This window comes from Camelus bactrianus, chromosome 19, assembly GCF_048773025.1.
Source record: "Camelus bactrianus isolate YW-2024 breed Bactrian camel chromosome 19, ASM4877302v1, whole genome shotgun sequence".
NCBI lineage: Eukaryota > Metazoa > Chordata > Mammalia > Artiodactyla > Camelidae > Camelus > Camelus bactrianus.
The window spans coordinates 3537551-3551767 of NC_133557.1; the positions used below are offsets into that span (position 1 = coordinate 3537551).

Consider the following 14217-nt stretch of genomic DNA (forward strand, 5'->3'; position numbering starts at 1 on the left):
ATGAGCTGCCTCTCACATGGTGGTGATTTTATGAGGGTGGAGGGATTCCCACCCTAACACCAGAGAAAAGGATTTCCCATAGCTGCCCTCAGATCTTCGAAAAAATGAATATTTAGAAAGTGAGTGAAATTCAAACTATGTACATTTTTCTAGGAAATGTTAGCAAATTACATTTTATTTCAAATAAAACTCAACCTAAGCGACCATGTTCAGTCCAGCTTTTTAATCCAAAATGTCAAACTCAAGACCAAGAAGCATTAGAATCTACACTAGACCAATTGTTCAAGAAGTCCATTATTAACACTACTTACATTTGCCAAAATAAATCCATAATTTTTCACCTGGAAAAGCCAACTTCCCCTCATTGCTACCTACTCGTCTTTGCTTTTCCCCCTGCAGGAATGAAAAGCCCACCTTCACCAGCCCCCTCTCGCTTCTGGATGCCACAGAAACCATTTTAGTTTTGTTTTCTTGTTTCAAGAAAGCAGCCAAACATTAGACAGTACTGTGTTTTAATTCATTTTGAAAAACAAATTCACATGGATTGCTTCTTCAGGTCCCCTTAGTCAGACCTGATGCACTATGAAGTCCAAACAACTCTGCATAGTTATATTAAACAGGTTCTTGTGCTGCGAAGTCACTGGATGCAGGGAGCAGTGAAACATTCCCAAGACAATGACCAGACATGCGGAACGCCAGCCAGAAGCACAGGTCACTTTCAGGGGTCTTGCTGCAGGGAGCGTCAGGCTGTGTTTTGTGTGCATTGACAACAGTATAGGGTAAGCCATCTGTTTTCAAGGGATCAAAGCATCCAATGTTCCTCTTGAACCTTAAGAGCTATCTTTCCAAAAGAACTGTGGTTCCACTCCCTAAACTTTAGACCCAAATACGCCTCTGAGTTGTATGTGTTGCTCCTTGGAGAGTCAAAGCCAAGCCACCATGAGCATAAAGCTGGCTGACCTCTCCCTCCCAATCCCCAGCAGAGAGAGAACAACTGCTCTTCACCCCGTGAACCCAAAAGAATCCCCCCATCCCGGGGTTTAAGCATGGATGCAGGCCAAACAAGACTTGAATACCCAGGCCTGTTTGGTTGTAGCTATTTTGGTATATCCCGTGTACAAGGTGGAAAGTGCTTTTGTTTCTCTATCTGATCCAGCCAGGGGGAGAGGGGCTTGGGGGCTGCCTGTCTGATGGCCCCTAGCCCATGTGCTTATATTGGGATCGGTCCCTAGGGATCTGGACCTGGTTGGCAGTCATTTTGTGGTGGATGTGGTAAATCACCAGCGTTACCACAATGACAAAGCCCAAGATGAGCCCCAAAATCAGAGGCAAGGTTTCCTCCAACTGTTCCCGCTCGTCCACTGGGCATTTATGCTCTGAAACGGGAAAGAAGAAGAAAAGCAATGAGGTCCTGTCAAAATATTCTGAACCGTAAGTCCCAACAACAAAAAGAAAGGCAGCTAGAGATGAAAAGATTTCTCAAGGAAACTTTAGGGAAATATTTTTTCAGAAATAGTATTTCTCAACCAACTTGAAGACCTCACCCCTTAATATTTCTGCATACTGTGCAATAAAAACATACCAATTAAATAGGACAACATTCAGTTACTGAATTCCTGGAGGATGTCAATAAAATATCCAAATGATTTATTTAAATATTCAGTTTGGACATGAGACACAACCACCACCATTTTAATTGTTGATTTAATTTTTTGAACTTCTTACTGATGTCTAATGTATATAGACAGAATCACAGATAAATACACAGCTTTCAGAAAGTCTGAAAATTCCAAGTGTTGACAATGATTTGGCACAATTGGAATGCTTATCTACCATTGGTGGGAAATGGCACAACCACTTTGTGAAACTGTTTAGCAGTTTCTAATAAAGGCAAATATGCCTTAGAACTTACCTAACAATCCAGAATTCCGTTCCTAGGTATTTACCCAAAAATAATGCAAAAATATGGACACAAAAAGACTTGAACATAAATGTTCATAGAAGCTTTATTCATAATAGCCTGTGGCCCGATATACCCATTTCCTGGGGAAGAGACTTATTGTCATCTGGTGCACCAGGGACAATTATGGGCCCAGAACTCCAAAGACAGAAGGTTGGTTTTCTCCCGTGATACACCGTTGCCTCTATGAAGAGAACAGTGAGTAGAAGTGGGGTCTCTTGAATTTGACACATTGCAAAATGACTATAACTCAATAAAAAAATGTTTAAAAAACAAACAAAAAAACGTAACCATCATCTGAGAACTGAGATCTGAATATAATAAAATTTGGCTTTACCATTTAAAAAAAAAAAAAGAAGTGGGGTCTCTTGGCGTAGAGATTTTGTTAACAACCAATGGTTTTCTCCTCACCACAACACACCGACACCTGTGTAATGTTAACGTAGACTGTGGCGTTTGCTCAGTTTCCGTGTGCCACTGCAAACTCATCGCTGGATATTCCTAACAAATCCTGTTCAATCACACCTGAGTTTATGTTAATGAGATGAGTTTAGGAAAGCCCTTAGGTCACCTAAGGTTGGGGGCTGGTTGGCAGGGGAACCAACCAGCCCCCATTAGATTAAAGGGTTGGAACTTTTAGCCTTCCCTCCTGATTTCCTGGGAGGGAAGAGGAGCTGAAGATTGGGTTCAGTCTCCAATGGCCAATGATCTAATCAATCATGTCCGTAAAACCCCAAAAGGACAGGGTTCGGAGAGCTTCCAGTCGGGAACACATGGAGATTTGGGGAAAATGGTGCCTGGAGGGATCATGGAAGCCCTGCGCTCTTTCCCCACACCTTGCCCTGTGTGTCTCTTCCATCTGGCTGTTCCTGAGTTATTTCATTTTATAACAAGCCAGTAGTCTAGTGAGTAGAATGTTATTCTCTGAGTTCCATGAGCGGCTTTAGTAAATTAATCAAACCCAAGGAGGAGGTGGGGACCTCCAATCCATAAGCAGGTCTGTCAGAAGAACAGGTGGTATCCTGGGTGTTTGGCACCTGAAGTGGGGACAGAGGGCAGTCTTGAAGAACTGAGCCCTTCACCTGTGGGGTCTGATGGCAGCTCCAGGTAGATGGTGTCAGAACTGAGTTGACTTGTAGGCCACCCAGCTGGTGTTAGAGAATTGCATGGTGGTTGGTGAAAACACTCACACTTCAGAATTGGTGTCAGAATCAAAGTACCAAAAGTATTATCCTTAAATGGATAATAACACTGGTGTAGTTATGGGGAATATATCATATATCCTCGAATGAAGATGGAGGTGAAAAGCATGATGTATTTTGGCAAAAAAAAAAATGTGGTTGAAATACTATTATGGTTTATTTCTTTAAAAATTGCTTTTTGTTGCCTTAGGGGAAAACGTGAACTAACAATATGAGAGGAAAGGGAATATAAAGTGAGTATTAAACTATGGACCGGTCAAAGTTAATCACGGAAAACTAAGGGGATGTCAAAATTATCCTGAAAAATACTGACTCCGCGTCCCCACCCACCTGCATTCATTAAGTGGTCACATAAAGGGGAACTGCTGAGCCCTCCTTCCCTCTCCACCATTCCAAAATCCACAAAGCTCTGGAAATCACAAGTACTTTGTATCGTTCCTTTGGCAGCAAAAGCTGGCTTCAACTAACGTCAGGACACCCCTGAGTGCCATTTCTCCTCCTCAGCACAAAGATGCACGTGTTTCCCCGCAGGAAACAGATACATTCATATGTTTGATTTCACGGGGCTGCCCTGACTCTCCTGGGTCTCATATAATGTATGGATGATGCGATGCATTCTCTTCTGAAAGTCCAAAATATTCTGACCTCCGAAAAAACATCTAGCCCCAAGGGTATTAGATAAGAGATTGTGAACCCATAAAAGAAGGATACACATTCCCCTCTCAGACTTAAATCAATGTTTTTCACCCTGCCTTTGACCCACAGGAAAAACTATATTTTACATTACAGCCCTGAACCTATGTAGACACACATCACCAAAACCAAAGTTTTATAGAGCAGTAGTTATCCTTACTTTGTGCCTCTAATAATTTATCCTCTTTTCTATTCTCTTTCATTTAAAATCGTGCTGGTCATGACCCGATAAAGCAGAGGTTATAATCTTTTTAGTGTCCACTTGATGAAATTATCGCCCCTTCTCAGAATAATGCTTATAAATGCGTAAGAATGAAATCCATAAGATGACAAGTGAAATAGACTACACTGAAATGCAGCTCTTAAATAATTCAGCTATTTTTAAATAATCCGGGAGACAATTGCACACGTACTTCTTTATTAGTGCACAAGGATGTGGGCTGTGATGGCAAAGTAGTGAGACGCGTCATTGTTACTTTGCAAGAGCTGCACAAACACGTGGGAGGAAAGCATCTATGGTTTCTGTTGGTGACAAAGACACAGGTATGACTAATACCACTGTGGGTTATTACCTTTATTTATAATCCAAGGAAATGTTAGATATTAATTAGAAATTAGTGAAGATAAGGGCGTGAATTTTTCCCACTGAAATTTACAGACCCTCCTGAATTCTATCCACAGAACTGTGGACCCCAGGGTTAATATCCTGTGCAGTAAACTGATTACACAACCCACAGATTGCAAAACAAGGATTGCTGACTGTGACCTCTGCCTGGGAAAAGAGCACCCCTAGGCTTAGCCCCGCTCAGCATCTGGCTCCGGGTGCTCAGAGACCCCTAATTCCTCATCTACATCCACAGCCTTGGGGCCCCTCATGCCTCTGCCAGGGCCGGACTTACGGCTCTAGAGAACTCAAAACAGAGACCCAGGGTAGACGGTCCATGACTGGAAAAAGCAACAACCAGCCCAGTCACTGGAAAGAACCAGAAGAAAACAGATCAGTCAAAAGAGGTGTAACTGTCCACTGCCGCCTGCCAACTCAGGTCCCCTCAACCATCAGCCTGGTGTCTGCACAGAAGTCCTGATTCATCTCAGGTTCTGTTTTCTAGGCGTGTGTTTAATTTTGTTTTGTTTGATGACTACAGCATTTTAAAGTTGCATTTAATCCCTGAGGCAAACAAACCGTGAGGACTCTGTATTGTCCCTAAACGAACAGCACTGAGATGGGTAACAGGCCAGGAGTCAAGCCGACGGCTGTTGCTGTGAAGGAGGGCAAGACTTTTGCTGGCTGTGCTTCCCTCTGCTGTCTGACAGGGCAGCTAGAAAGAGGGGTTTGCCCTTCTTCCCACATTTCCTTTGGCTGACTCTGGACTCCTGTAACCTCAGTAAAAGATGTTTTGTGTACTCAGAAGCTGTTACGATGAGCGGGCTTTGGAGATCTTTGGCTGGAGATAAGCAGATACTGTCACCAAGACGTAAACATAAAAATAAATAAGATAATAAAAGCATGGTTCATTGATGTCACTGCATGCCAGGAACACAGCGAGCATAAGGGAGAGTTATATAAACTCTTTCCCACTAGCCTGTAAGCTCCACCAGGGCAGACACAGACAGTATCTTGTCCCCTCTGCATTCAACATTCCCACACATTCCAGTGGGTTCTGACTACAAGGCAGGTTAGACGCCCGTCCCAGAGAGTCAACGTCCGTGGCAGATGGGAGTTGGTGGGATAACTCGGAGGTGGGTGCCAGCCCTGCGAGCCCCAGGGGCCCACAGTGGTAACCTGCTCACTTACACACCTCTACTAGCTGCCTTGTCTTCCCAGCCCACTTCCCCACCCCTAACAGTGCTTTCTAGAACCACCTCCTAAATAAACTACTTACACACTCAAAGAGGATCTGCTTCTTGCAGAATCAGACCTAAAACACCGTGTTCCAGGACCGAATTCCACAGCTGGCCAGCTCCACGGCCCTGCACGGGGCCCCCGTATTCCAACCCTCTCTACAGTCCTCTGTGGTGTTAATAACAGGAGCCTCCCCCTCTGCATGCTTCCCCAGGAGGCCCTGAGGAGCAACCACCCAGCTGACCCTATTCCTGGCTGGGAGGTGCCAAGCAAACCACACGTCTCCGCTGCGCTCTGGACCAGCGTTGGCAAACCCGTCTCTGGTTTGCAGCATGGCAGCCAGCCTTGGGGCGCTCCGCTGGGAGTAGTGTACACTCATTTCCACTAAATCACAGGTAGTTTTTCCCATGGATCTGGGTAAAATACTGATCAGGTGGGGTCTCCCCATCACGCTGTTAGAAACAATGAATAAAAGCTCCCAAATTCAGGGCACCCAACGACCTTTCTGAAGGCGCCTCCTGCAGTCACGTGTTTGTAACAGTTGCTCAGAGGGAGCAGCTGATGTTAACAGCACTGCACCTGCTACCCAAAGACAAGTTCCCATCCAGCCCTGGCAGCCACCAGGAGTGCAGCCTCGGCCGGTACCCCACTTCCCCCAGCCTCAGCGTCACCACTGTAAACGCGGATCTCAGGACCTCCTTCGCGGGTTTCTTTGTTTCCCCCCTCCTTGAGAATTAAGAAGGGCCGGGTCTATACATGGTGATTTGAATGCCTCCTAAACCTGAGTCTCTAACAAAGGGGCACAGAGACACTTTCGTGTTCTATTATCTTTCTTCTGTCCTGACCCATGAAGTTGCCTTTAATTCAAGCCTTTCAAATACTCAGGTAGATTTGTTCCCTCCCAGTGATGCATCCCCCATCCCATCACAGTCAGAAGTCTTCAGGGGCCACAAAGGGACCCACGACAAGGAGTGAATTATGGAAGGACAATTACCCAACACCAGCTGTGAAACCGTGGGCTGCCTTGAACTACAGGTGAGTTTTGCCACATCAAGTGTATTTGTTATAGAAACAAGCCAGCCCCTATGGATTGGCCCCTTGGTGGTTTATATTTTAACTGCAAGCTGAGACCCATTAGCTCAAAAGCCTTCCTGGGCCAAACTCAAATTTTTACACATCTAGTTACTTTAAAAACAGACCAAACACATTTTTAGCCATTTAGAGCCTGCCTGCTTTGCGTACAATGATGCTCTTGATAAGATAAATACCCAGCTTCTGCTGCCCTCAGAGCTCTTTTACCCAGAGACCTAGACTGTTAGCTCCCTCTTGACACCCCTCTCCCTGACAAGAAATCCCCTGCCCTCCTCTCCTTCTGGATAGCAGTCCCCAGCATGCTGTAAGCCTCCCTGTGGACAGTCGCATGCTATGAGAGGCTTTTCTCACCCAACCCTGTCCAAGCGCCACCCAGTGAGGCTTGTGTGTTACCACTGCCTTGCATGCTCCTATCATTTTCTTAGATCAGCTCAAAACTCCCTCAACCTTCCCCCCATCTCTGCACAGTTTGCCATGGACCAGCAGCATCACCAGGGAGCTTGCTAGAAATGGAGCTTCTTGGGCTCTGCCCCCAGACCGAATGAACCAGACTCTGTGTTAACACGATCACCACTGTTGTGCACAGTGAAGCTAGAGATATGCTAAGCTAAGCGATTTTGGCCAGGGATCAGGGTAGTAGCCAAGCTCAATGCACTAAAGGGATTTGCGTGATCAAGACGTCATCCCCAACCAGGCTGCTCTCAGGCCCTATGAGTGTCCACTCTCCCATTTCACTAACCCTTCCTTGCTTTTCTCAGAATCTATGAAGGAGACATGTAGGAGACTGCAGACCACTAGGCATGACCCCCTTATACTGGGAAGAGGCTCTTCATGGGAAACCCTTCTGCTGTAGGTCCTGCACACACATGACGGAGCACAAGTACACAGCCCTGCAGCGGGTGTGCAGACATATAACCGGATGCCCCCCACGCAGGCGTGCTCCATCCACACCCACACACACATCAGCAACACATCTAGAGCCTCCTTCTATTCTAGTGGTGGGGACCTAGTGCCAGGTCCCCAAAAGGCACTCCAAAAGGGCTCTTTCAGATTGCACCAAATCAAATTAAACCATCTCCTACAAAACACCCTGGGGGCAGGGGCTGAGAGGCACAGACAAGAGAAGCCAGGAACAAAAGGAGTCCTGCCACACAAAGGCACATCACATCGATCCAGTGAGTGATTCTGAATGAGGTTCCTCCCAAGAGCTGAATGGCTTGAGCCCCAGGGCACCACAGAGGAGGGGACATCCTAATTATTACTCAGAAAAGCCTGGGTAAGACAAGTGCAATTTGCTTGTGCTTTACACATCTGCATTCAGAAAGTTATGTGTGCTTGCAAACTCTGCAAGTCGACCCATCTAGGCTCTGGACGTGGAGGAAAACTGCTGTTTATACAAAAGACGTCATAAAGTCCACCCCAAGAGCATCATGGATTTTTAGGAAAATAGCTCGGCTCCTTATTCAGTCTTCATTTACTCTTATTTTGTACACAGTTCTAACGCCGATGAGATGTAAGTTCTCCGTTCACAAATGACTGTAAGCAACAACTTAGAAATAACCCAGAGCGGGTTAGGGTGAAGTTGTGGTAAGGATCTAGTAAAAGCTGTCATTACAGCACCAGTAATGCCAAGAAGTGAAGACGCCGGCCAGTGAAAAACAAAGTGATTAGCAACTATAGAAAATACCCATATAAACTCAAAAGTATCTATGGTAAGTTCCCTGGGGACAGATATTACATGATCTAGTATTTTCATAATGAATTCCCGTTCAGCAATAGTCCTAAGTCCAGTGACTTTGAATTATATGTAATGGTTTCAGTTTAAGAAAGATACTGTTGGATTTTATAAATACTTTCCTAATCCAACAGTTTTTTGTTTTTTAGTGTCCGGATCTTGACATTTAGTTTAGTTTCAATTTTGTAGAAAATACATGGAAATGGACTAGCTTCCATATTGCCACATTACAGGTAAGTGTGACACGGCTTTACTAGACTGATTCAGTTCTGATGTGCCTGGCACTGAAGCATCTGGAAGTATCCATATTAATTGAGTCCACAGTTTCAGAATATCAGTTCAACAAAGTTAGCAGGGTATCTGCGATGTGCCAAGCACTGGATTAGGTGCTAAAAATACAAAGATGAATAAGAAGCAGCTCATTCCGTCCAGGGCAGTTTAACGCAGGAATTCCCACGTGCCTTCTGGACAATCATGGGGGGAGAAATGCTGTTCAGTATACTTTGAGTGCGAGGGGCATCTTATGAAGGGTGGACTCCTTGGGGATGATTGAATGACGTGTGTGTGATCCAGATGGGGATTCCCTAATATCCTACACATTCAAATGGTCATATTTACCTGGGATCTCTAGCCCAAAGGCAGGTACCCATCAAGCAATCAGAATCTCTCCCCATTTCTTAACCATAGGAATGAACAAGAATATTAAGCTGTCTTTAACAACCTCCTCCAGACAAAAGAGAATGAGAAAACAAATGAGCTGAAGGAGTCACTTACCCTACCCTTGCCCAGTGTAAATTGTTGCTAGATCTGGACAAACTGCAGAAGGTGGGCTCCCCTCCCACCCTACCTCTGCTGGGATGCAGAGAAACCAAGAGGACGCGGGCACCCTGAACCTGCCCCCACTGCATCCTGCCTGGTCCCCTTTCAGGGCTCCCACAGACTGACAAGAAGCCCTTCCTTCACGCCCCAGAGGGAGTGGATCCGGGACCCTTGCCTCCCTGGAGCTTCGTGTGTGTCCTTCCCCACAAAGGTAAGTGCTGGATAGAAGCAGGACTTCATGACTCACACACACACACACACACACAGACCTATTGCATTCAAAACCTTAGACTCACAGTGGAAATGGAAATGGTGGGAAACCTAGAGCTGGAAATGTCTAGAGAACATGGAGAAGCTGAGGCCCACAGAAGCAGAGGCCCTTTTCCAATCCAGGGCTCTCTAGTTAACTGCTTGGGATTGTTAGCTGACTTTCCCTTGGGAAACTTGCATCAAAATTGTATATGTTCTCCCAAGTGACTTTCTTGTCTTTCTCCCTATCAAGTTCCTCCTTTGGCAAAGGAGGGGAGGAAGGGAAAGATAAAGAAATAAGGAGAAAAAAGGATAGAAGGGAAAGAAAGAAAGAAAGAGGAAAAGAAGGAAGTGAAGAACAAGAGAGAGGGGAAAAGAAGCAGCCATTGAAGGAAGTTGATACGGCTCAGTTTGCTGCATTTAGTCTTTGTACAGAGGGAGGCAGCACCACGATATTGTAGAGAAAATCCCAGTGGCACCCTGGCAGTTCCCCTTCCACGTCCCTCCTGAGCTCAGTCTTTCCACCTTCCTCCCCCATTTCCTCTTGCCTCTCCACCTGCCTACCTTCACTGAAGACAAAATCAGAGATGATGTCAAAGGGCTGGATGTGGACTGCAGACAGGATCATGGTGATGGTCTTCTGCGAATCGCTGGAGGCCAGTGAAATGGTCTGCTGGGCTTGACACTCGTAGGACTTCCCAGCTGGGGTGACCAAGGCAGAGAGGTGATGCGAGTTGGCTGTGTGCTTCCCAGCTGCAGGGAAGGCCCAAAGCAATAGTTAGGCCCCTCTCGCTGGCAGAACCCTCCTCATGTGCTGGATAGCTGGCTCTCAGCTCCAGACTCCCCTCCAATCCTCTGTGTTGTCTTGCCCAGCTGGGGCTCTGCCGATGACATCAGAGGGGTGAATGCACCCATTCTTTCATGAGCAGGGAGTCTCCTTAAGTATTAATTTGGAATTTGTTTTTGGAAGAGGAGAGGGATACCTAAAACCTAACCCTTTTAACTATATAAAACCTAACAACAGAGATTCCAAAGACACAGAAAGAACAGGGACTTGATTTTCCACATCTCACACTGGCCTGCAAAAAAATAAAGCATCTTCCTCAGCAAAGCATGACTGCTGTTAGTGCTCTGGGCAGACACCCTTGCACACAAACTTAACCGTTGGAGGCCTCCCCCAACCTCTGTTCTCCTTTTCTGAGTTAGGGGTTTTGTTTGGTTTTGTTTTTTTTTTTCGGTCTAATTTAACTATGGGAAATGTTTGCATATGGATTTTGGTGAAGAGATGCCCTTTTTACTGTGATGAAGAGGGAAGGATCACATATGTATTCTTGTAGACGTTCAATAAAAATCTTTTCACTATTCAGGTGCCCAGAGCATGGAAAGTTTCATTATGAGTAGATCATACAATTTACAAAATAAATGCATTAATTTAAATGTGGTCTTTGATGGCCCCTGCAGATGCCAGCACTAACTGGAGCTTGCCACAATATTTTTGGGGGGTTCTGGGTGTTCCTCTTGCCACCATATTTTTGGGGGTTCTGGGTGAGTTGTTGGAGTGATGGGCAGGAAAGGTTAATAAATTAGGAAATGTTCAGAATCCACTCCGGGGTGGCTGCAGTGGTGAGGCCTCCTGCCAAGGGCCAAAAGAGCTGAAGGCCATGAAATTCTGACCGAAAAGGAAAGTCATAAGGCCCCTTTGAAGTTTAAGCACGAAAGGAAAATAAGGGGGTGCAAAGACAATAAAAAATGCAGCCTTGCCCTTCTTCGTGAGCCTTTAAAGGACAAGTGGTAAGAAGGTCATCCTGCAGCAGCCACCGGAAGACAGGCCCTCAAGAGACATCTCACCCAGGATCAGGCGATGGGTGACGGCTGGGTTCCTTGCGCGTCTGCAAGTCCAGAGCACCAGCGGTTCCACAGCGCTCCGGCTTCCTCCGCCTTGGAGAGCAAGACTAGGGCGGACTTGGCCAGGGAGAGCAAGGCCGGATCCGTTTCCAAAACCCTGGAGGAATTTAGCCTGCAAGCCTGCGATCGCCTGCCCTCTGTGTCTGAGTTCCCCAGGCTCCCTCCCCAGCCGCGCTATCCTCTACTCACCGTCCACTGCGTCTTTAAAATGGGTCTTCTCCGAGGAGTCGTAGACAAACTGGACCTTGCTCAGCCTCCACATCGCCTCGGGTCCCTTGGACATGTTGTGACTTTCCTGCTGAGCGGGGGAAGAGCGTTAACCGCCCCCGCGAATCTGAGTGGGGAAACCCTAGGGCAGCCCCTGTGCCCAACCCTCCCGGAGTCTGACTCCCTCTCTGCGCGCCCCGCCGCAGTTACCTTTACAAACAGCATTTTGAGTGCATACGCGCGATCCACCCAGAACACCTGCAGCTCCGACTCGTTGTGGCCACAGCGACCCTTCACCTCAGCTCCCCGGGTCAGTGAGATATCAGCTTGTTCCGTGAGCAGCTGGGAACACAGACGCCCCGCACCCCCTCAGCGCGCGGGCCGGAGTGCGAGCTGTAAAGGGCGGCGCGTCCAAACTCCGGATCGCACGCTTGGGCGCTCCTTTGCGCGCGCGCTCCCAGGTCCGGGAACATGCGGTTAGATGCTCTGCGTGCAGACCCGGCCGTTAGGGAAGCAGAGAAAGGGGCGGGGGAGAGGTTCTTTCCAAGCAGGCAGGGCGGGCAGAAGGCGTTATAAGCCTGAACCCCCATGCAGCATTCAGGAGCAGCCTGTAGGGCGCAGAGGGGAAGACGGGCGACCTAGGTCTTCAGGGCCTTAAGGGAGTGTGCCCTTCTCCCCTGGAGCCCTAGGAGCAAGCTGGGAGGGAAAAGGTTCCTTACATCGACAGAATTGCTGGCCCACACATTATAAGGGACAATAAATTTGGCTGCAAACTCTGCCATGAGACACGTCGTCCCATTTTCCCGCACCACAAATATATCTTTTTCAGGATTAGTCGAAAGGCCTGAAAGATTTTCCACTTCTTGTTCTCCCATGATTCCAGCCATTGTATCTGAAGAACAAACAAGCAAACAAAAAATTCTATCGGTTTGGGCCTCAGCGAGCCCTCTCGTCTTGGGCACAGGGGTGGAAAGATCGTGGTCTGTGGACTTTGGGGTGATAAATTTCCCTGCCGGCTGCTGTGCCCTCTGAGAGCCATTTCTCTAACCTAGCGTCAACAAATCCGACTTCGTTGCTGTTAATTTATAATCAAAATAAAACATTTAAAAATGTAAACCTTACTAATTTGTATTCAGATTGACCCTTTTCTTAATCTTAGGCTCGTAAACCAAAGCTTTCTTGGCAATGCTCTGAGCCCTACGAAGCAGGACCCTACAGCATCTTGTCTGGGATTGCCATACAGGTGTGTGGCTCTCTGGGGAATTTCCTGCCACTGAGGGGAAGTCCCTCCGCTCCCCCACCCCCCAACCCCCACTCCCACAAAAAGGAAACACACACACACACACACACACACAACGTTAGGGCCACATTTGACCTTAAACTTTACTATGCAGATTCGATTCTCTGCAAAGAGTGAACCCTGCCCTGGCGGTTGCCAAAACGCTACTCACAGAACAGCATCAGAAGAAATCGAAGTCTGTCCACGCTGAGAACGGTTCTTCCTCGGAGATCCATGATCTCGGAGCAGCGATTGAGGCCAGATGTGATGCTGCAGAGGCTGCCCGAGAGGGAATCCCTCAAAGTCGCCGCTGGAGTGAGCCGGGTGAGCGAGGGGCGGGGGCACCGAGAGGGAGGAGGGAGGGAGCGCGTGTGCAGTGTGCGCTGGCGTACTTGGTGTCGAGTACCGCACCGAACCGCGCAGGCTGAACGCGAGTCACCTCACTGCGGAGAACTGGCCCGCGCGGCGAGGGAGCTGTCCACGGCTGCAAGTGCTGAAAGGATTCGGTTGTGTTGCAGGAGTGATTGTGGCTTGGCTTGTGCAGAGGGCCAATGAGATTTGGGAGGGATAAAATTCTCCCTGAGTCTGTTTCCTGTGCTGCAATTGCATCTGCAAAGATGATTTTGTCCTGAGAAACTTAATAGCACCCTCAGACTTATTCAATATCCTTACCGGTACAGTTATTAAGTGGTGAAGGTATCACACCACTGGAGTCCCGGCTTTTGAAAAATGCATCTGGTTCCTGAAGGAAAACGGTGGAGCACAAATTGTTGCAGCTTGTGGGGAGGAGAAGTAGGCAGGGATAGAGGAGGCAAATGCTATGGCAACAGCTTCCTGCATTTGAAGACAACCCTTTCTCTCCCCTGCTCTCGATGAGCTCAGGGATTTAAAGTTAAATTGACGCCTCTTCAAAGGAAGCCATCAGTCATTGCAGTGTATCTATTCGGCTTATTTTCTGTGAGTTCTGTTCTCAGATTGCTTGAGGATTCTGAACTGTGGGGTCACCTACTCTCACTAATTACATTGTGACAAGAATGTAAGTGAGCCCAAAGTTGGTGGGGGTTCTCTAGGATCTCTTAGGACAGTATATAGTTATATAAACACACACACATTGGTATTAACTCCAAAGCCTCAGTGGGACAGAAAAACAAATACCACTGGGCTAATTCCTATATTTACGTTTTCAGCAGCTTGTTTAATTTTACATTTTTGCTCCATGAATCACAATACAGC

The 14217-nt window shown here is 47.1% G+C and overlaps 1 protein-coding gene across 2 annotated transcripts; it reads right to left on the reverse strand.

Moving 5' to 3' along the window:
* Nucleotides 1–416: 416 nt before the first annotated feature.
* LAMP5 (lysosomal associated membrane protein family member 5) lies at nucleotides 417–13220 on the reverse strand. Of its 2 annotated transcripts, XM_010972706.3 has the most exons (6): nucleotides 13157–13220; nucleotides 12425–12597; nucleotides 11916–12047; nucleotides 11688–11793; nucleotides 10158–10346; nucleotides 417–1376 (listed from the first exon to the last, which is right to left on the reverse strand). In XM_010972706.3, the coding sequence occupies exons 1-6, from the start codon at nucleotides 13218–13220 to the stop codon at nucleotides 1198–1200; spliced, it is 843 nt and encodes a 280-aa protein (XP_010971008.2). In that variant the 3' UTR covers nucleotides 417–1197. The 2 variants fall into 2 exon arrangements, with proteins under 2 accessions (XP_010971008.2, XP_074202994.1); XM_074346893.1 differs by lacking the exon at nucleotides 11916–12047.
* Nucleotides 13221–14217: the final 997 nt, after the last annotated feature.

Bases quoted from the DNA above. Each gene is read 5' to 3' on its own strand.
- LAMP5 (XM_010972706.3), bottom strand. From the start codon at position 13,220: ATGGATCTCCGAGGAAGAACCGTTCTCAGCGTGGACAGACTTCGATTT. The intron at 12,598-13,156 runs GTGAGTAGCGTT...TTTGTTCTTCAG, and splicing joins ATTTCTTCTGATGCTGTTCT to ATACAATGGCTGGAATCATG. The intron at 10,347-11,687 runs GTGAGTAGAGGA...CCTTCCCTGCAG, and splicing joins TTTTAAAGACGCAGTGGACG to CTGGGAAGCACACAGCCAAC.